General features: G+C 37.4%; 1 protein-coding gene and 1 long non-coding RNA gene across 7 annotated transcripts in view; one reads left to right on the top strand and one right to left on the bottom strand.

The window, feature by feature from the left end:
- CACNA2D1 (calcium voltage-gated channel auxiliary subunit alpha2delta 1) overlaps positions 1 to 2,012 on the bottom strand; it is a 510,209-nt gene extending 508,197 nt beyond the window's left edge. For all 6 annotated transcript variants that reach the window (XM_020884065.2, XM_020884063.2, XM_020884064.2 and 3 more), the window contains exon 1: positions 1,397 to 2,012. In XM_020884065.2, coding sequence (XP_020739724.1) covers positions 1,397 to 1,491 — 95 coding nt within the window. In that variant the 5' untranslated portion in view covers positions 1,492 to 2,012. The remainder of the gene's footprint in view (positions 1 to 1,396) is intronic.
- A 299-nt stretch (positions 2,013 to 2,311) lies between these two features.
- Positions 2,312 to 23,506, top strand: LOC139035952 (uncharacterized). The gene is made up of 2 exons (XR_011488600.1): positions 2,312 to 2,751; positions 20,242 to 23,506. It is a non-coding gene; the product is annotated as an uncharacterized lncRNA (long non-coding RNA).
- Positions 23,507 to 23,824: the final 318 nt, after the last annotated feature.

The following is a 23,824-nucleotide window of genomic DNA, read 5'->3' on the forward strand; positions in this document are numbered from 1 at the left end:
AAACATCCGCTTGCAATATGCTGCCAATTAAAGGAAGATCTACAGATGGCATTTACCCTTTTGCTTCATAACAAAAAGGATCTGCTATTATTTTTATGGAAGATTATCTAAAAAAGAACATGACTGTAAATCATGACAAAAATATTAGACACTCCCCTTCTCCAGGTTAGAATGTGCATTCTTCGGGTTCTTGCACTGACACCTAATGCAATAAACACTTTAAGCTGAATCTTAAATAATAACTGCAGGGTATCAACTAGTGAAGATTTAAGGTCAGTATCCACCAAAAACTCCAGTTTTCAGCACTCTGCCAACAAAGGACAGCAAATAATTCCCAACAGCAAAAATACCGGGAAGGCTACCTTCGGCTTTGTTTTGTTATGTAAAATGCATTAAAGTGACTCATCCACTTACCATTACCTACTCTTACAAGCTTTAAAGTAGCTTCAACAACCAAAATAAATGCTTTCCCAGAATGCCTAATAGGCTATACAGCACATTTTAAAATATGTATATGTTTTTATGTGCCACTGACTTTGATTCTTTTCTCCAACACGAGAGAATTATTATTTTTCACTCCCTTCCTGCCGTGTGACTATACAGCTACCTTCAAACACTCTATTTCCAGAACAGCAGCGAGGTTTTCTTCAGCTATTTTAGAAATGTTAAAAATAAGAGAAAAATTGCAGTAGACTCTGGAAAAAGCTCAGTCCCTCCCCCCCAAGGAATACAGGGTTCTATTCATTCTAACAACAGGAACCGCGCGCGTGTCTGCCGGCACTGTTTCAAACAGAGGGTGAGGGAGGTTGGATGGCAGGGTCCCAATTGCTGCGAGCCCCTGGGGTGGACAGCACCTCTGCCGCGAGGGGCAAGCATTCCTCATATCAGAACGGCTGTCAGGTGCGCCCAGTAATTTGGGACCTAAACGAGTTTGGATACCACAGCAATGAGCATCTCAGAGGCCCAGTACGGGAGAAGTCCATGCTACCCAGGCCAGCCTGCAGTTACTTATTTGCAAAATGCCCTACCCAAACACAACTTTTTACTGGAGTCGGTTTGATGAGAGCAGGTATGTGGCTGGAAACTTTTTCTCACAGTACCGCTAAACTCCAAGTCCAAGGAATCGTTTTAGAGATGGGCTGAGGTGCCGCAAGTCGTCAGGAAACCCTTCCTGGGACAGCCCGGCCCCGCCGAGGCTCCCGAGACGCGGGTTCCGTGCGCATTCCGGCGAAGAGCCGCGCGCACCCCCGCTCGGCCTCTCCAGATCCGAGCCCGGCTCGCTCCCCACCCCCACGAGCAGAAAAGCCCCTCAACTCGGGAACGGAGCCCCCGTCCTACTTCCACGGCACCCCTCGGCCCGCACTCTCCGCCCCGCTGGCCCGGCCCGAGCACTTACGTGACGGCCGAAGGGAACGGCTCCTCCGACGAGGGGCCGATCAACAAAGATTGGAAAAGTGTCAGAGTCAAGGCCAGCAGGCAGCCAGCAGCCATCTTCGCGATCGAAGATCAATCTCGCTTCCCTCCCCAGCCGGGGGAAGGACCGGTGCTGGAAACCGCGGGAGGAGAAGGAGCGGGGTCCGCCCGGACCACAGGCGTCCGCGGGCTGGGGCGGCCGAGGCGGTGGCTGGGGCGCGGGCCGGCGTGGGGGTGCCGCAGGGGCTAAGCCCGGCGCGGGGGAAGGGGCGGCGGGCGGACCCACTAGCGCGCGTCGGCAGCGCCGCGCCGCAGCTGCCTCGCCTCAGCCGCCATCAAGGGCGACTTTGGAAACAGACCTGGGCGAGCCCGCCGGCGCTGGCGCGCTCTCGCTCCCTCTCGGTTTCCTCCCTGATTTATTCCCCCGATTGCCGTGGAGCAGGCGGGGGGCGGAGGCGGGGGCGGAGAAGGGCTGACGGCACCGGGGAGGGTGGGGGTGGCTGCCGGGATGGGGGGATGGCAGGCGGGGAGACTTGTGGCAGAGAGGGAGGCTTCGTCTGGCTTCTCCGGGCAAGTCAGAGGGGGGTGGCTGGGGGTGGACAGCGGGAGGGCTGGGCGTCAGAGCACTCGGGCGGAGACGGGCCGGAGCGGCCCTCCATACAAGGCAGAAAGGAACTCCCAAAGTCGGCGCCGGCTTGCTCCCGCCGCCCGGCGTGCGGAGCGAGAGCGGGGCGGGCCCCGCGGAGCTCCCAGGGGACCGCTAGCCGCCCGGGGGGTGTCCACAGGCAGCCGGGACTCCGGCCCAGCACTTGGCTCGCGTCTTCGGGGGTTATTTTTCCCAGGCAGGCAGTGTTCCCCCGGCCCTTCTCCCAGGCGCAGAATCCACTGCCTGCCTGAGAATCGTGGGGCCGTGATTTGACAACGAGTGTAGGAGGGGTTTATATTTGCATTTTAAAGCACCACTTTTGACTCCCTACCAGGTGGCACTATTTATTTGCCCTGGAGTGCCAGAGGCTAGAGCCTCCGGCGTGGCTGAGGGCCAACTGTGGCAGTGCGGCCCGACGCCCAGGTACCTCTCACCTGGCAAGACAGACCTGGCAAGTCCGGGCTGAGGACAATCAGAGAAGGACCCGAGGCTGTAAAATCTTCCTAGTCTGGCCATGTGTTAGGAGGACCGAGGGGTGGAAGGACCTAAACCCGAGGAGCACTGGGCCGCGAGAAAAGCATCGTACTACTTCCAAATTCCCCCAAATGCCCTGGTCTGGCCTGTGGTCTGCCCTGCCCTGACAAGGTTGCTGCAAAACACGTTCACTTGGTCCGGATGAAGGCATGAAAAGGGTAAGCAGAAACAGGTGGCAATTTGCGAAACGCGCCTAAAATATGGAGGAGGAATTGGAGAGAGCTAGGGAACAGCACTGCAGTACCGACTAGTTTCACCTGCATCCGCAGGCCGGCGTGCCCAGGCCTTCCGGTAGAAAAAACAGGTGGCTCTTGCGTAGGCCTCTCGGACCACACAGGCGTCCTTCAGGAAGGAGCCGGTGCCCCAGGTGAACAGGTTTCCCCGAACACCTGACATTACTAAGCCCCTTCTAGTAGTGTATTGGAGCACTTTGACACCATTTCTGATTGGGGGGGGGGGGGGGCGGATCACCATCCTGCATATGCATAAAAGTTGTCATTATGGGGAGGCTTGGGATTTTTAATTAGCCCTTCTCATAGTTTCTTGAGATTATGAAAACAGAAAGACCCTTATTAATTGGGAATTGATTTGCCATCTCTCTAAAAGCAATCTGCTCAAACAGAAGACTATTAATACTTAATAGCAACATTTTAAAATGCGATGTGATTTTATTATTCTTGACCCAGTGGTGTTTCCTTCCTCCTAACCTCTCTTTCGTGTGTGCGCGCGCGCGCGCGCGTCTTGTTTTCTTTAATTCTGTACATATCTATCTTGCTCTCTGTTTCTTTTCTCTTATTCTGAGTGACCTCACAAAAGGCACCCCACCGTGACTTGACTTAGTTTGTTTTATGCTAAACCAAGAGAATGTGGCAGCAGGAGCCAGCAAATGAGCAATGAAGTGGGATGGGATGGAATAGGATTGGGAACTCATCTCACAAAGATACTTTATATAACCATAGATAGCTTTCCATGCTGAAATTAGATAACTAAATAGTAAAAGTCCATCTTTTTTTCCCCCCAATTTTTAATGATTAAAAAGCAAATTTTCTTCCCCAGCATGGGAATTAAGAATGGCAGAATCAGATGCCCATTACTGTCTACATGATATGTTGGTATCATAATAGCCACACTGCAGAAAAATATTTTAATAAATTCTGAAATAATTATTTCAATAATGACTTCAGACTTCCTACTAAGGTACACCATTTCCAATTTTATATCTTTAAGAAAAAGAGCTTAAGGAATAAAAGAATGTAATAAACTTCTCGAGAAGGTAGTCAGCCCTTCATTATTAACTTCGTTGGCCTTTGAGCCAAATCTCAATTTCTTTGGATCACTCTGATGAAACACTGTGCTCTCTCATTTCTGAAGCTGTTGAAGAAAGATATTACATCTACAATTCTTTCTGACGGAGCTGATTGTCAACTGTAAGCCTAAATCATTGCTTAATCCTCTGTTGTGTTAATTGCTTTTAATCAATCTAAACCTTTTTAATGATATTCAAAATGTGGCTTTTGTTTCTTTTGTATGAAAACTAAATTAAGACCATTTTCACAATACAGCATTATGTGTCAATTGATTAACCATAGCATTCTATAATGTACAGTTTCTGTCCAGTTCTGTTATTTTGGAAAATTTCATGAAGATTAGATCATAGCCTATCAATTTTAATAAAATTTTGCTAAGTCACCAAAATTTGCCATTCAAGATAAAATGTTTATATACCATAAGGATTGATGATAAAACTTGAATTATGGGCTTTAAGTGAGCAAGATGTAAGAAACTAGTATCTACTATTCGTTTAGGAGGAAATATTCTAAAAAGAAAGTAAAGATTAATGAAAAGTTAGATGATGTCTATATTTAATCATTCCTTTAATAAAGTTTAAAGATTTCATGCAGAGCACTTTCACTCATATTTATGATCTGTCACTTTTAGCTAACCATCAATTGCTATAATATGTAAATATTTAATTTGTTCATATACATTTCATTTTTATTAATTAAGAATGAACAAAGAACAAGATGAATAGAACAGCCATAAAATGTTCCCTCTTTCTGCCTTTTTGTTTTAGGTTATACTATGTGTATTGCTAGCATAAAATTCTATTTCTGTTGGATGTTCCTATATTTTTCTATGTATGTATGAGCATGCTTTCCATTATTTATTTTTCAGTAAGTCAAATCTAACTTTTTCAACATTTGAGATTAAGAAAAGGACAAAGAAATTCTAAAAATGGCCTCTCCTTCCCCCACGTTCCCCCCTCTCATGTACAGACACATACAAACACTAGAAAGGAAAATAATCCTCCTTAGTTAGAAAAGTTTTAAAGGAAATGATGAATTTTTAGTTTTTTGTCATATCTTTAGAAAACTAAGGGGAAAATTGTGACAAAAGACCTTTCTTATATGCAAATAGAGTAAATGACCTGGTTCTGAGATCAATATATATGGAAGAATCACATCAGAAATACTTCTGATTTGAGGTCCTGTCATGCTGCCTTGAACAGATGTATGCTGAGGAAAGCAAAGTTAAAGACAAATGGAAAGAAAGCTTCTGCTGTTTGTGTCCTTCGGGAATGTTCTCAGGAGATGGGAATATGAAAGAAAGCAACTCAGAAGCATCAATTCCCAGGAGAGCGGTTAAGAGAGTGTGTAGTGGTTTTTAAGTCAGCGTTGACATTCAGTACTTTTAAACTGAAGAAGCACATAGAAGCCATGATACAAAGCCATATGAAACAGACACTGTCTTAGATGAACAAATACGGTCAAATATTTCCTAAAATCAAGACAAATATTTAGAAGACATTTTTCCTTGGCCTAAATATACACCTGTTGAAAGATAACCACATTAAGCTTTTGAGGAAATACCTTTTCTAAAATGGACACAAAGTAACAGTTAAAAGTATTTATTGGAAGTTTATCATTTGCCCATCTGAGTCTCTTGCTAGCAAATTTATTGCTAACTTAAGTATGTAGAAAAATAAGCTGTTGTATGTAAAATACCATTGTATCTTCAACAAGCAATGGCCTTAGGCCATTCTATTTCTCAATCTCTGCTAATAGAATTTTTCATTCATTTTTGTTTTATTTTTGCTCTTCCTCTCCCTCCACCATTAAACTCAAACACATCTCAAAAAAAATCAGCATCTACAGTATGACTTTCCATTTAAAAAAACAAAATTCAGACTACAAAATCTAGATTTCTAGTAAGATCCTTCTCCATAAACAGAGGTGGAGCTTGTTTTTGAACTATAATTTATAGCACAAAGTATATAGAATCCATTTACTTAGGCCTACAGAGACAAAGGAATGTAGACAATTCAGTTATTTATCTAAGTATTCACTAACAACAAAAACACAATGTGAAGTGGTTAATAAGAAGTAGATAGTAACACTTGAAATGATCAAAGCTAATAATTCTTGGTGCTTTTTTTTGTTTTGTTTTTTAATTTCATGGATGTAGTGTTCCATGAGAAAGAAAGGAAAAATCATTTTTTATATTATTTTTCTGACACTAGGTTTTTTAATGTACTTTATATAATAAAACACCATTTATCCCAGCATATTTCTATAAACATTTGGATATGTTAAGGATCAAATTCACTTTCTGTACACATAAGGTAATTAATGAGTGCCCACAGAGCACCACAAAAGGGTGTTGCTAGGAATTTCTCCTGCTGAAATAATGAGCATGGGGTAGAAAATAAAAGATCAATCATTTGACTTTGGAGCCACATATTTTAGATTTAGGTGATTAAAATGCCAACTGTTAGTACAAAGAAGATAAACTTAAGAGTTAAAATCCCACATTCCATTGACAACAATGATATGATGTCTTTTTTACTCCCTTATAAATGGGAGATATAAACTTCTAATTTGGGTATCAGGAAACATTGGAAAATCAATAGAGCAAACATTTTTATATAATAACAGTATTTTCTTCAAGATACATAAGGTGGTGGGATATAATAGGGTTTATGGTAATTTGGGGAAGAAATACTGTAATGTCTAATAGGCTGAAGGATATTGTCATATGCTATCAAATATTCTATTGTTTTTTCATAATTAAATCAGTAATATTTCAACATTTTATACCTCTAAAACTAAGAACAGAACAATACTAAAGATAGCTTGCACTGTGTCCAACTGGAATTTACATAAATTAATTATTCTTTCTTATTCAAATTCCTTAAATTTCATTCTAAGGTAACTTATTCTTAAAGAATATGGTACTCTGAGAATGTCCATAACCAGCTAGGAGAAGAGATCTGATTTCATAAATTTGCCAACCTGGGTGATGATAGTCCAAAGTAAAATGGTAAACTAAATTCTGAGTTTCAAGCTGAGCCTATTTATTACCTGGACATTACTGCCAGTCTTTCTGTTACACAGAGATCAATCTTATCTTTTTCCAGGATCACATTCATTTTATGGATAGAATTTATGCTGTCAGAATACATGCAGATTAATTTTTTGTATGTTAAATGCATAACTTTAAAATATCAAATGAATAATTTCAAAATAAATATGTTTTTATATTATTTTAATAACATTTCATAATCTAGCTGCCATTGATAGTGAAATACTTTAATTATGTCATTCATTTGTGTAGTAGTCATTTGTATTAAAAACAAACATGTTTTGGTTGAGAGGACTATGTAGATTCACTCATCTCTGTATCTTTCTCTGTTAGTACCTGAAAATTCTTTATATTCAAGACCTGATGGTTTTCAAAAGATTATGAGAGTACTTTTGGATTTCCTACTTATTGGACTAATTATACATTTCCTTTAAACTTCCTTTTTTTTTCCCCTCAAAATGTGTACAATGTTTCCCTTTCAACTATAACAAAATACTTATCAAAGATGAAATGTCATCATAAACTTAGTTACAACTTGGTGACAAAACTTCAATTCAAGCCTTAACAAATGTCCATGATTCACCCCTGTTCAGGAACAGAATGAAGTTCTGCTATTTTTTCCCCTTTTCTTCCCCAAGCCAAGGAACCAGCCCCACTCCGCCCCTTCTCCACCCCTCCTTTTGATCTTTTATTCTTCCCCACATACAATAGTTGACTGTCTTTAACACAATACCACAAGAGGGACTCTTTTTTTTTTTTAAGTAACAAGGAGAAAAGTGGAAAAAAATCAAGGGATGCAAAGAGAAATTATCCAGAGAAGAGAAAAATGGACGCAAGAAGAAGAGCAATGTTAAAGGAAGAATGGGTTTATTCCTGTAACACAGATGAACACAATGCAAAGAAAGAAGTAGAGCAGAGACAGAAACATAAAGGCCAAAACTGGGAATGAAACTTGTAGCATTCATGACACAAAAGAGTAAGGCGAATCACCGATTTCAATATTTAATCATCTAAAACTGTTATTGCTAAACAAATATGATACATCATCTTCAATATCTCCCTATGAATGTACAAAATATGAAAAAAAATTTAATTCTTTTTCTATTTTTTTTTTGTTTGTTTCTTTTTCTACTTTAAAAGTAGCCAGGTTATGGACTTCCCTGGTAGACCAGTGGTTAAGAATTGCATAACAATAGAACCTGTGCTCCACGACAAGAGAAACTACTGCAATGAGCAGCCCAACTGGAGGGTAACCCCCCCACCCCCCCCAGCCCCCCTAACCCCCCCCCCCCACCCCCCCCCCCACCACCAACCAGAGAAAACCTGGGGAAGGTAATGAAGACTCAGCACAACCCAAAATTAATTAATTAATTAAGTTAAAGATCATTTCAATAAATCAGTGATTTTCAAGGGTCAATTTAGGTAGGCAAATATGACTGGAAAAAAATAGGAAATATGTGATAAGGTCTTTATTTCCCCCAATTTTTGTTCTTTTTAACAGCTTTACTGATAATTAACAAATCATATAATTCACCATTTAAAGGAAATGTTCCCAAAAAAAAAAAAAAAAAAAAGAAATACAGATCAATGGAACAGAATAGAAAACCAAGAGATAAACCCATGTACCTATGGTCACCTAATCTATGACAAAGGAAGCAAGAATATATAATGGAGAAAAGATAGTCTCTTCAATAAGTGGTGCAGGGATAACTGGACAGCTTCATGTAAAAGAATAAAATCAGAACACTCCCTAACACCATACACAAAATAAACTCAAAATGGATTAAAGACCTAAGCGTAAAACCGGATACTATAAAACTCCTAGAGGAAAACATAGGAAGAACACTGACAGAAATCACAGCAAGATCTTTTTTGACCCACCTCCTAGAGTAAGGTAAATAAACAAATGGGCCTAGTTAAAAGCTTTTGCACAGCAAAGAAAACTATAAATGAGACAAAAAGACAATCCTCAGAATGGGAGACAATATTTGCAAATGAAGCATCTGACAAGGGATTAATCTCCAAAATACACAAACAGATCATGAAACTCAGTATCAAAAAATAAATAAATAAATAAATAAATGGGCAGAAGACCTAAAGAGACATTTCTCCAAAGAAGACATACAGATTGCCAAGAGGCATATGAAAAGATGCTCAACATCTCTAATTATTAGAGAAATGCAGATCAAAATGAATGTATCAAAATGAATGTAATGAAGTATCACTTCACTCTGGTCAGAATGGCCATCATCAAAAAAATCTACAAACAATAAATGCTGAAGAGGGTGTGGAGAAAAGGATACTCTCCTACACTGTTAGTGGGAATGTAAATTAGTACAGTCACAATGGAGAACAGTATGGAGAGTCCTTAAAAAACTAAAAATAAAGCTAGCAAAAAATCAAGCAATCCCACTCCTGGGCATATATACTCTAAGAAAACTATAATTCAGAAAAATGCATGCATCCCATTGTTAGCACTATTTACAATAGCCAGGACATGGAAGTAACCTAAATGTCCATCAAGGATGGATAAAGATGTGGTGTGTGTATATATATATATATATATATATATGTGTGTGTGTGTGTGTGTGTGTGTGTTATCAATAAAAAGGAACAATATTGGGTCATTTGTAGAGATGTGGATGGACGTTTTTACAGATGTGGTCTGTAATACAGAATGAAGTAAATCAGAAAGACAAAAACAAATATTGAATATTAATGAATATATGCGGAATCTAGAGAAAATGATACAGATGAACCTATTTGCAGGGCAGAAATAGAGATGCAGATGTAAATAATGAACTGTGGACATGGTGAGGGGAGAGGGGAGTGGAATGAATTGGGGGACTGGGACTGGCAACTGTGCACTGCCGTTTGTAAAACAGATAGCAGTAGAAAACTGCTATATGGTGCAGAGAGCTCAGCTGGGTGCTCTGTGGTGACCTTAGATGGGTGAAATGGGGGCCTGGGGTGGGAGGGAGGTCCAAGAGGGAGAGGATATATGTATACATACAGCTGATTTACTTTGTTGTATAGCAGAAGCTAACACAACATTGTAAAGCAACTATACCCCAATTTAAAAAATAAAAATAAAGAGTATGGTCCAATGGCTTTTAGTTTTATAGAAAGGTTTTCACTATCATTTCTGTTTTTTAAAATATCAATCATTACATATTTAAACTAAGAGAGTATTTTATGAGATCTGCAAGTATTAGCTATATAGACATGTAGCAAATGTTAATCAAAGTAACATTAATGTTAAACAAATTTTAACAACCCTGATACTTAAGTTATACAAATTACTGATGACTAGGGTATTTCCAAATATAAAACCTTAGCCTATATCCTTCACATAATCCACCTCAAGCAACTAATCACTATAAAAAAGTTTCTATTTAAACTTAAATGATAAAAATAATCACTTTGAGCTCACTCTGATAGAGCCATATACAAACAATAAAATTAGAATTCAGATTGGCATATGCACCTACTTCTTCATTTCTATCATTTAAGTATATACTATACAGTTCATTTTGTATTATCATGTTTACATTGAGAATAGTATTTATGATACTGAAGGATATGAGGCTGTAAATGGCATTTGCATTCATCAGATACATCAGCTCTGCTTCTGCATTGAATCTCAGGCTAGAGCTATTTATTGCTTTATGTACTGTTTTTCCATAAACAGCAATACCTCAGTAGGACACCTTCATAGTACTGATTTTTGAGCCTTTCAATGGAGATGAGAAAGGCAGAAACATTTTATAGAGATGAAACAATCTCATTCTGATCAAGTAAATGAGAAGCTTTAAAAACTGAATATGAAAATACTAGAAAAAATACATCAATAAAATTAATAACTAAATGCATTTTATTTTGATAACTTCTATTAGATCCTCAAATCTACCATATGTGGAGGATTTGTCATTTTATTGCTCAATAAAATAGTAACACTTACTGAATTGATTGCTTTCTCTTAAAAGTTTTGTTAAAAGCTTAAGTAAATGGCAAAAACCACTACAATACTGTAAAGTAATTAGCCTCCAATTAAAATTAATTTTTTAAAAACTTAAGTAAAAATACTTTCTAAACACCATTATAGTAATAGTAATCTGAAAATACAGTCAATCTCCAACTTATAAATATGTTTCAAACAATTACTTTTATATCAGTGTTTTGAAACCCAGATTTCATTTTCTCATAGAGAGATGTGAATTTTAGTTAGCAACCTGAGCATGTATTTAAATTCCCACTTAGCTTCAAATGCTGTGTGTAGAATTACCATTTCTAGTCATAAAGTCTAACAGACCTCAAATACAGTTAAATTAATAACTTTGGAAGTACCAATTGATTAATGTGGATTTATTTTCATCACTTAATCTCATTAATAGCACTAAGAGTAATTTACCCCCACTCACCGCAACTAGAGAAAGCCCATGCGCAGCAACTAAGACCCAGTGCAGCTGAAAATAAAATAAAGAGTAATTTATTATATCCCATTAAGGAAAAAAGCCATGTCTTCCCTTTCACACATGTAGCATATATACATGAGTACATAAAGAACATAGTATATTGTTTCATGTAAACTAGAAACTTATATGTGTCTTTATTAATTTGTTCATGTTTTATTCTTTCAGTCAGTCATCTATTCGTCATTAAGAACTTGCTAAGAGCTATATATTCTGATAGGAATCATAAGCTTCATAAATTTATATGTTTCTACTCACCATCCAGAAATTGAGTGAAATGTGTGTGTTTGTAGGTGATACATATATATTAGATGAGATATCCACTTATTTTCTAGCTTTGAAGCAAGGTACATCATGCCCTTTGGTACTAAAAACAAAGCTTTAGAACTTGAACGGAAGGGCAACAGCTTTGGAAAAGGTTAAGCTTAGAGTTACCCAGCAACTCAACTTCCAGGTATTTATCCAAAAGAGATGAAAACTTATATCTGCAGAAAAACATGTACCTGAAGTGTTCAGAGCAGCAATGTTTATAATAGCCAAAAAGCAGAAACAAGCCAAATGTCAATCAACTGAAAAACAGATACATAAAATATGGTATATCCATTCAATGAGATATTATTTGGCAATAAAAACTACTGAAGTACTAATCATACTAAACATGGATAAATCATGAAAATATGTTGTGAGAGAAGCCATTCACAAAAGGCTACATAATGTAATTCTATGTATTAATACATGACATGTCTAAAATAAGCAAATCCATAGCAGAAGTACATTACTGTCACTTCAGACTACAATAGGTTGTTAGATGAAACTGGGAGTGACTGCTAATTGGTATGGGGTTTCTTTTGGAGTGATGAAATGTTCTAAGATTTAGAACATCTGATTGTGTAGAACATTTGATTGATTGTGGTTATGGCAGCCAACTTTGTAAATATACTAAAAACCACTGAATAGTACGTTTTACATGGGTGAATGGCATATCAACTTTACCTAAATTACAGTTCATATATACTACATAATCTATGTGTGTGTATGTGTATTTACTACCTTGCAAATTTTATACACAATACCGCGTTTAGTTAAGTACCTGGACTGTGAAAGACACTCTATGCCTATATTATAAAAAGCAAAACAGATGGTAAATGAACCAAAAGTATTACATGCAAGAGAAACTAATCAAAATTTGGTATTCTGTATATTTAAAGTAAATCTGGCATAACTAAAATTTCTTCTAAATATCCTCCTAAGAGTGAAGATCAGCTCCTGGGATGTGTGAATTCATAGAGAAGAGGATTTATCCCTCCTAAGCAATTTCAAAGGACATATTCAGCCCATAATCAGTTTCCTGAGATAGAGGCTGGACTGAGATGTTATAGAGAAAAAAAAAATCCTAATGAGAGGAGAAAGCTATAGTGGTAGCACTGAAGGTACTGTACCATTCACACAAATCAGTGGTTCTCAAATTTGATTAGGCATCATAAACACCTGGAAGACCTGTTAAAACATAAATGGTTCCAAGCCCTCAATTTTTGATTCCATAGACCACAATAGGGTCTGAGAATCTCCATGCCTAACAAATTCACAAGTGATAGTGATCTCGCTGGTCAGGGAAATTCTGCTGCTTACTCATAAATGTTTGTAAGTGGGAAGTGATGTGAGGTGAGTCAGGAAAAGTGGAGAAAGGGGATGACATACTGAATACAAACTCTTTAAGTTGATAAACCAACTCAGAGCCAAGTTGCCAACACTGGTGGGTTATCTTGGTACCTGGTGAGAGGGATGATTCGGTAAGTGAGTTTTACTACCAGATGATACCCTTAATAGTAACTCCTGAGCTAAGTTGCCATCAGATCTTCTGCTTCCTTTCATGTTTCAAATTAACTGATATTGGCATGCCCCTATAATATCTCTAGCAACATGAGGCCATGTTGGAAGGTCACCCTTCCGTATGAGACTTGGAGTATGTCAAAGACCTCACTCTTTCCCAAACATGCACCCTCAGGACCAGCTCCCTCCCTGACTTAGCTTAAAACACTGTTATCAACTGTATTACATTAGATTAATTAAGAAGTATATTCAAATGCACAAGCTATTAGGGTGGAAATACCACTCCCATTGAGAGTAACAAATATTCATTTGTCCTTATCAAAAATTGTTTTATCAGCTGAACTAGTTATCACCTTGAAAGGAGATTTCCAGGCTCTATGAGAAATTATTTTGGTTTTGGTAAGGAAAGTCAGTACAGATTTAAATCACTGCAACCATTTCATTCTGAAATGAAATGATTAAGATATTTTATTTAATTTACCATTAAAATAAATTTGTAAGAACAATAATCAACAAGAAGCATTATTAACAAAGAGTACTTTAAACATAGTCTTATTATTAGCTGTTTCTCAAATCTACTTTATATGACCCTAAAAGACAAGTTCACTCTTTCAAATAAGACCTAGAGCCTCATATAGGTCACAGAATCCTTTCAGAGAGCAAAAACTAAAAACAAAATCCTTATTGGATTAAAAAAAAAAAAAAAAGGAACTGTCCTTAATGCCCTGGGAGGAAAAGTAATCTGGATGCTCCAAAAAAAATATGGTTATGAAATAAAAAGGATTCGATAGAGAAAGTACAGAACTGTAATCCAGTCTTCCTCTTCCTTCAGTTCCCCAGGTTTTCCAAAGAAATGTGTATCATCTGGAGATAGATGTTTGTTCCCTACTTGTATTATGTCAATATGAATAAACAGATAGGCACACTAATATGGAGACTGGGTGGTAAATACATGGATTGGGTTACTGTAAGATTTGGAAGTTTAAATTGGATTTTGTGACTTTTGAAAACCATCTGCAAAACCAAAAAATATATATATATATGTTTTAATTTATAAGAAATACAGCACTGTAATTGTAACTATTTGATTATTCACTATTACTTTTAATATGCACTATGTGACTCAGCAAGGTAATTCTTGGGTTTAAATTAAACTATAAGTAACATTATTAAACTATCTTGATATATAAAAAAAAATTGAGCCCCTGAAATGTTAGGGCTATTTTAGCTGTAGTTTATAAAACTGAATAGGTTAATTCTACTATGATATACTCAACATTTCCAAGTGTTATCCCCTATGAAATTTGGTTCTGCTTGCTTCTTTTATATAAAACAATAATACTGTTGTTAATATACACACACTCACATATATATACATGTTCTCCTTTAATACAAAATTTTTCACAGAATGTTGGAGTTGATATGATAGGATCATATTCACATACATCTTAATATAACTAAGACCCTTAAAAATATAAATTGGGGATCATGCTAGATTTTATCAATGTATTTCATATTATTCTCACTTTTAAAGGAATATTCAACAGAACAGACATTTTTGGACTATAATAATGCTAAATAATCACATATTTAGCATTCATTAAAATAGTCACAGAACTAATTATCTATGAAATCATGCTCTGTAAAATTTTGGTGTTTCAATGGGGGGGAAAATGAACATCCTCTTAATGTTTTGGTTTATAAGATTAAGGCGTATTTTCATTTTGGTTTTTGTTTGTTTTTCTAACTATATAGGTAATTCTATATTAGATTAACATTGATTTATGTGAGAAATATAACTTTACATCTAAGGACTTCAAGGTTTTTGTTTTGTTTTTGCTCATTTAGTAATCCACTGCAGGCTTGCTTGTCACCAAGCAGATTGTGCTTAGTGGTAACTAAAGGAAACAGGTTCTTTCCTGCTCAGAGCTCTTGTTACCCAGAGCCCTGGAGTCCTTTGCATCCAAACAAAAGAAGAAAGACAGACTGGATAAGGAATCTCCTCTTCTTAACAGATTCTTCTCTCATTCCTTTGTGGTAACCAGTCCAGTGGACCTGCCTAGATGAAAGTGGAGGTTGACAGATGAAGGTCTCTGTCGGAGCAGTAACTTCCCATAAATACAACAAAAGATGGAGCACAAATTTTGGTGACCTGTTTCTCCCACAAGAGAGCCAATGTCAAAATAATGCACAATGAGAAAGATTTGACCATCCACCAGTAGCTTTTAAAATATAAGAAGGATATGCGCTAAGGAATGCAAGGGTCTCTAAATGCTGAAAGGGGGGTGTGGGGGGTGGAAACAGACTGTCTCCCAGAAGGAGTTTAGGCTTGCCAGTATTTCTATTTTAGTCTAGTGAGAGTCATTTTGGATTTCTGGCCTTCAAAACTCTAAGATAATAAATTTGTGTTATTTTAAGTCTCTATATTTGTGGTAATCTATAATCAGTTCAGTTCAGTCACTCAGTCGTGTCCAACTCTTTGCAACCCCATGAACCGCAGCACACCAGGCCTCCCTATCCATCACCAACTGCCGGAGTTCTCCCAAACCCATGTCCATTGAGTCAGTGATGCCATCCAGCCATCTCATCTTCTGTCGTCCCCTTCTCCTCCTGCCCCCAATCCCTCCCAGCATCAGGGTCTTTTCCAATGAGTCAGCTGTTCCCATCAGGTGGCCAAAGTATTGGAGTTTCAGCTTCAACATCAGTCCTTCCAATGAACACCCAAGACCAATGTCCTTTAGGATGGACTGGTTGGATCTCCTTGCAGTCCAAGGGACTCTCAAGAGTCTTCTCCAACACCACAGTTCAAAAGCATCAATTCTTCTGCACTCAGCTTTCTTTAAAGTCCAACTCTCACATCCATACATGACCACTGGAACAACCATAGCCTTGACTAGATGGACCTTTGTTGGCAAAGTAATGTCTCTGTTTTTTAATATGCTGTCTAGGTTGGTCATAACTTTCCTTCCAAGGAGTAAGTGTCTTTTAATTTCATGGCTGCAGTCGTCATCTGCAGTGATTTTGGAGCCCAGAAAAATAAAGTCAGCCACTGTTTCCACTGTTTCCCCATCTATTTCCCATGAAGTGATGGGACCAGATGCCATGATCTCAGTTTTCTGAATGTTGAGTGTTAAGCCAACTTTTTCACTCTCCTCTTTCACTTTCATCAAGAGGCTCTTTAGTTCTTCTTCACTTTCTGCCATAAGGGTGGTGTCATCTGCCTATCTGAGCTTATTGATATTTCTCCCAGAAATCTTGATTCCAGCTTGTGCTTCCTGCAGCCCGGCATTTCTCATGATGTACTCTGCATATAAGTTAAATAAGCAGGGTGACAATATACAGCCTTGACATACTCCTTTTCCTATTTGGAACCAGTCTGTTGTTCCATGTCCAGTTCTAACTGTTGCTTCCGGACCTGCCTACAGGTTTCTCAAGATGCAGGTCAGGTGGTCTAGTATAGCAGCAATAGATTTTGGATCTCAATTCCTATTACGATAAATTAGCGTGTCATGGAAACTTCAAAAAAAATTTTTTTTAGGCCAGGCTTGTGTTTTGTTCTTAACAATAAAATTCTCTAAAAATGTAGAGACTTCATATCTAATTAGTTCCATCAGTACCCAAGTTACCATTACCATACTCAAAAGTTCTTAGACATCATACTCAAGTCAGCTTTAGTCCTTTTCTTTTCTTCTCTCTTTATTTCTGTCTCTCTTCCCTTAATATAAGTTGCATTAGGACCACATGACCACATGAGATTATAAACGTTTTTGGACTGAAATACTCTTAATCTCTGCCATAGGGTTGAACTTTTCATTCTGTTCTTTCATGAGCCCTTCTTATAAAATTCCTTCAAAAAAATAAAAAATTAAATAAATAAAATAAAATTCCTTTAAGTCACACAAGAACCATCCATTATCTTTATTATGGGTTTTTTTCCCCCCTCTCTCTTTTCTAGAAAGAACTATAGGTCTGGAAGCTATGTAGTTTCCTTATTAAATTTTGCTAGTGATACCCTGATAAAATCTGCATAATATGTGTCTTTTTTCCTAGTCTGTTAGATCAGTTTCTTTGCTGACCACCTCCTGACCACTGAACCAATGCTGCATATTTTAGGCTTTGGTTCTGGTATCACTCCAGCTCAAAGAATCCATAATTGCATTAGTTTGAGAATGTTCACTGTCTTACCAATAACCCCATATGTTTCAGTGGTTCACCAAAAAAAGAAAAAAAATGGGCATTTTTTCCTCACTCTGCTAACAGTACAATATGGGGATTCACCTAGATGTTTTCAAGCTGTGGTCCCAACCTCCCTGAAACTCACAGTCACCAGCAGGAGATGGAGAGGAGAAGGCAGGCATTTTTTTTTTTTTAAAAAGATTTAGTACAAGAGCACGTCACAGAATTTCTGTTCACTTTTCAGTGGAGAGACATGATCCTCTCTAGATGCAAACAAGATAGGAAGTCTGGTCTTTTTTCATAGCATGGCCTCTCTAAAGTCAGTTTTATACCATGGAAGGAGAGCTACACATTTTGTTAGACAGTGAACTGTTTTTGCTACTAATACATATTCATCATGTTCAAAAAAGAGTATTTTAAAGTTTTTCTTATTTATAAAAGCTTTGCTAACTAGGACGATGTCCTCAGCCAGGATGGAAAACCACTGGTTTTGAGGTATGCTACATCTCAGAGGAGAAGCAGCAAGCAAAAATGTTGATTCTTTGGAGAATGGAGTACTTGAATATGCACTGATAGAAAGGTCAGGAAAATACAAGGACTGTAATAGGGTCTGGGGAAAAAAAAACATTAAAACAAAAAAAAGCACAAGGATCCCTACCCTTTTGGACCTTACAATTTTGTCAAGAAAAAGCATTAAATAAGTCACACATACAGCTACAAGAGCCGAGAAGTGCTACAGATGAAAAATCTAAAGTACTATAAGAGAATCCAACAATAAGACTTAATACTGGTAAGTAATTTCTCAGAGAAAGACATACAGAAGAATGATTGTTAGACAGGTAAAGTTGGGTCAGAGACATCCCAAGGAAAGGGTAATTGTGTGAAGGCGTGGAGGCACGTTTCCCATTCTGATAGAATGAGGCAGCTTGTAGCATACCCTCTTTTAAGAACAACATAAAAAGTCATATAAAATGTTCAGAAAGCACCAAAGATCTTCAAAATCAACCATGGTAAAGAGGCCAGAAGTTTGGAGAAATGGGAACTGTAGAGGGGTGAGCTAATATTCCTCAGCAAATGCCCAAGAATATGAACTTTTCTTGGGCAAAAGATGACTGCTAAAGGATAGGGAAATGACAAGAGATCTCAGCAGTCCTGTAAGGCTGAGGGGGGAAAAGATCTCTGGGACTAAGATCAAAGATCCTGATAAGAAGAGAGGTTTGGAGAATTGTGCTTGACACATGATCAGTTTAATAAACTAAAACGAATGCTTTTGAAAGCTGTAAGAGAGGTTTCAATAGTTTCACTGTGCCTAGAGGACAAGAATTGGAGATCTAGACTGCCAGAAAAAGATCTCAAATATTAATTTTTAGGGGAATATGCTCCAGGAGAAATTCAGAAGTCAACAATATACCATCAAAACTTCAACCCATAAGTCTGTGATTATATTGAGGAGATCAGTCTCAATATCTTTTCTTAGAAGAGCAAAGAAGATAACATAATTTAAAATCTCTATTTTTTCCATGCCTAATGTCCATATTTAGTCAGACGTTTTAGAGATGCTGTAAGATCAAAACACATAATAAACATTTAGAAAATTTAAGAAAATACAAATAGATTTACAGTGCTCTAAATAGTGAGTGGCTATATCAGACAACAGCATTCAAATATTATTAATGTATTCAAGAAAACAGAGAAGAACATGCATAAAAAATAAGATTCTGAAATTTTTTCTAGAAAATCAAAAACTAAAACAAAGGATCAAATGAAAATTTTATAACTGAAAAAGAGCTGCATTTAACAGCATATTAAATATGCAAAAGACAAAACTAAGGAATTGGAATACAGACTTATGGAAACTATCCAGATTAAAAAGAAAAGTCTGTATAGACATGCAAGACAGAATGAAAAAGGTCTAACACACATGTAATTGGAGTCTGAAATAGAAAGGACAGAGAATGGTTGAGAATTTCTAAAACTGTGGAAAGATGCCAGCTCAACTATCTAGGAAGCACTGTGAAACTCAATCAGAATATTTAAAAGGAACACATTTAGGCACATAACAAATTGCTGAAAATCAAAAACAATGGGACATTTTTTAAAGCAGCTCAATGAAACAGGCAGAAGGAGTTTGTTACATTCAAGGAAAAAAGAATTTAAAGCTAAACTTGTTGGTCTTCAGTTAATAAATAATTAAACAAAGGTGTGATTCAATATGAGGCTACAAAAGGAAGAAATAGGAAAAGTTATAGAGAATCTTGAAGGGTTTTAGATTTTATTTTAGTATAATAAAAAGTCACTGAAGGACTTACTTGGGGAACAGAATGATCAGATATGCACAATTAAAAGCTTTACCTTTGCAGTTCTGAAGAGAATGGATTGGGGGAAAGTAAAAATAGGGGAGATCAGGAATCTGCTTACCAGAATTAAGAACAAAAGGTATTAAAGTAAGATGGAGGCACATTGAGAACAACTAGGCACAATTTCAAAGAGCAACTACAAGCAAAGTCTCTATGTATTCAGTGAGATTTTGTAAGAATGCCTCTAACCAGTGGTCATTAGGATACTGGCAAGGCTGAGATTACCTGACAGGGTCCAATGATCACTGATGAAACCAGTGGGAAATTAAAGGCTGTCAAGGTGAGGATCTAGCGATGTAATATTGCTCACAGAGCCTTGGAAGATATTTTGTTCATTATTTTGTTTTTATCTATATAATTTTAGAGGTGTTGAGGTTACATACAGTTACTATGGGGGGAAATCTAAATGAATTAATGGAAGTTAAGGAAACTAATCTATTTGCCTTTTCAGTTTTCATTCCAATCCCAAAGAAGGACAATGCCAAAGAATGTTCAAACTACCGCACAATTGGACTCATTTCACATGCTAGCAAAGTAATGATCAAAATTCTCCAAGCAAGGCTTCAACAGTGTATGAACCAAGAACTTCCAGATGTTCAAGTTGAATTTAGAAAAGGCAGAGAAACCAGAGATCACATTGCCAACATCCACTGGATCATAGAAAAAGCAAGAGAATTCCAGAAAAACATCTTCTGCTTCATTGACTACGCTACATCCTTTGACTCTGTGGATCATAACAAACTGTGGAAAATTCTTCAAGAGATGGGAGTACCAGACCACCTGACCTGACTCCTGAGAAACCTGTATGCAGGTCAATAAGTAGCAGGTAGAACTGGACATGGAACAACGGACTGGTTCCAAATTGGGAAAGGTGCATGTCAAGGCTGTATATTGTCACCCTGCTTATTTAACTTATATGTAGAGTACATCATGTGAAACATCAGGCTGGATGAAGCACAAGCTAGAATCAAGATTGCCAGAAGAAATATCAATAACCTCAAATATGCAGATGACACTATCCTTATGACAGAAAGTGAAGAGGAACTAAAGAGCCTCTTGATGAAGGTGAAAGAGGAGAGTGAAAAAGCTGGCTTAAAACTCAACATTCAAAAAACGAAGATCACAGCACCCAGTCCCATCATTTCATGGCAAATAGATGGGGAAACAGTGGAAACAGTGACAGACTATTTTGGGGGGACTCCAAGATCACTGTAGCTGTTGCCAAAAGCCATGAAATTAAAAGACTCTTGCTCCTTTAAGAAACCTATGACAAATCTAGATAGCGTATTAAAAAGCAGAGACATTACTTTGCTGACAAAGGTCTGTATTGTCAAAGCTGTGGTTTTCCAAGTAGTCATGTATGAATGTGAGAGTTGGACCATGAAGAAGGACGAACAAGAAAGAACTGATGCTTTTGAACTGTGCTGTTGGAGAAGAATCTTAAAAGTCCCTTGGACTGCAAAGAGATCCAACCAGTCCATCCTAAAGGAAATCAGTCCTGAATATTCACTGGAATGACTGAGGCTGAGCCTGAAACTCCAATACTTTGGCCACCTGATGTGAAGAGCCAACTCATTGGAAAAGACCCTGATGCTGGGAAAGATTGAGGGCAGGAGGACAGGGAGTGACAGATGGTTGGATAGCATCACTGAGTCAATGGATGTGAGTCTGAGCAAACTCTGGGAGATGGCAAAGAACAACGAAGCCTGGAGAGCTGCAGTTCATGAGGTCGCAAAATCAGACATGACTGAGAGACTTTACAACAACAACAAAGGAAACTAACAAGTATTCAAGTCATACACTGTGTTATATGTGTATATATATGTTCAGTTCAGTTCAGTTCAGTCGCTCAGTCGTGTCCGACTCTTTGCGTATCTATGTCTGTTTATCTATATATATCTACATATACATGTCATCTCACTGAATTTTCACAACCACTATATGAAGGAGGTCTTTATTTTCCTTACACAGGTGGGAAAAATGAAACTAAGTTTAAACGATTTGTTGAGGGAAACAGGGATCATAAAACTTGTTTAGCAAGGCACACTGTCAAATAGCAGCACTAAAAATAACCTGAGGTCACTGACTTAAAGCCTGCGTGGTGTTTTTACTCTATCTTGCTCTTTAGATCTTCACATTCTTGTTCACACTTTTCAGGAAATACTAAAGAGGGAATTTAGGTTCTAGAGGAAGTTAGACTGGTAAAGGCATAATCATTGCCTTTAATCCCGTTGTAGATGGGTTGTAGAACCACTGGATAGAATAATAAAGAGAAGGTGATTTAGTTTCAGTGATTAAGATTATTTTTCCCCAACTTGGTGAGTAACGTATAATTTTATGATGACTTCTGCTAACAAGACTGATAAAATATTAATAAGCATACATAATTCATAATATGTCATAATAAGGTCATCACAGTGATAGAAGAAATAAGAGACAGTTACAACACATAGTGACATTTTGGAAAAATAAATAGAATCTTGTCATTCTTCTTTGTAACAATTTGTAATTGTTTCTGTGTATAAATCTCTAAGCTTGGCATCATCCTGAGTAAGCTTTTAGTTAAGACTGAGATAAAATTATGGGAAATAGTTTTATCCAATTTTAATCTTTAATGAAAGATTATGTGACACACAGAAAATCCTATACATCATAAAAGATTTACTCTTTGTTTTGGAAGAAGGAATTGAAATAGAAATACAGTGATGCACAAGAATGCCTTTATTATAAGTGATTTAATACCTTTGCTACAGATTCCAAACTCAGTATCTCGTGAAGATGACTAGTCGAGAAGGGGTAGGAAACTGTAGAATTTCTTAAAAGGTGAAAATAGAAGCTTGAACAGACTTTTAATCTTATAGCCTCCCACACAGTCTGCCTAAAATCTATTAGACCAAACAAAATTCCCATAAATGACCTAGTAGAGTCTAAGACAGACTGAGGGAGGTTCATGGAAGCGTTTCCAGATAGACTATGAAAAATCAATCACTCATCTGGAGACCATGATTCTAGAAGACTTTATGATGTTAAGAAATTTATAACTATGTCTGGTAAATGAATGGTTAACTAGACTTATTGTGGTGATCATTTTACAATACATACAAATATTGAATCATTATGCTATATACCTGAAACTGACAGGTTAAATGTCAATTAGATCTCAATTAAAACAACCAAAAAAGAAGGAAGCAGCCCATCTGAAATGGGATTAAAATCCCCCTTCTACTTATCAACGTGAAATCTTTTCAAGTTTACTCGAATTTTATTTGCTTAGTTTAGCAATGTGAAAAATGGAAATAGTAGACCTATTCCATGAAGTTTTGGAAATGATTAAATGAATTAATGTACATAAACTGAGAACACTGTCTGGAAAATAACTACTACTCCATAAACATTAGCTACTATGTCATCATCATCACCATCATCATTTTAATGTTATTGTTAATATGTCATCATGACCAACATTTTCCTGTTAATTTCAACTTTCCCTTTGGGATTTCTGTTTGCTCACACTGCTCAACTAATTTACTCCTCTTTTGGTCATTATTTTTCGTCTTATTTGTCCATGCTTTTTCCTTCCCCTCTCACTTCTTTCTTTTCCTTTATAACTCCATATTTTAAATTATTTTAAATTTAATATTTGATATGCACAAAATAGTAAAACATTTATTGTGGATTGTAAGCTAAACTCAGTAATAAAAAATTGAACACTTCCATTCCTGCCACTCAGGTTAGGAAACAAAAAGTATTACCAGAATATCTTGAAAGCCCCTCCTTGTCCCATCCTGGTTCCATCAACCCTTCTCACTTACCATGAATTCACAGTTATCTAACTTTTAGTTTGCCATAATTTTTTCTCTAAGCTTTTGTTTGTTTTTTTCTTTCTTAATTTGGCCATGCCACACAGTTTGCAGGATCTTAGTTCCCCAGCCAGGGATAGAACCTGGGCCCTGGCAGTGATAGAGCTGAGTCCTAACTACTAGACCACCAGGGAACTCTCAATATCTATGTAATTTAATCTATGTCTTTATTTA

This window comes from Odocoileus virginianus, chromosome 1, assembly GCF_023699985.2.
Source record: "Odocoileus virginianus isolate 20LAN1187 ecotype Illinois chromosome 1, Ovbor_1.2, whole genome shotgun sequence".
In the NCBI taxonomy this organism is placed as follows: Eukaryota; Metazoa; Chordata; class Mammalia; order Artiodactyla; family Cervidae; genus Odocoileus; species Odocoileus virginianus.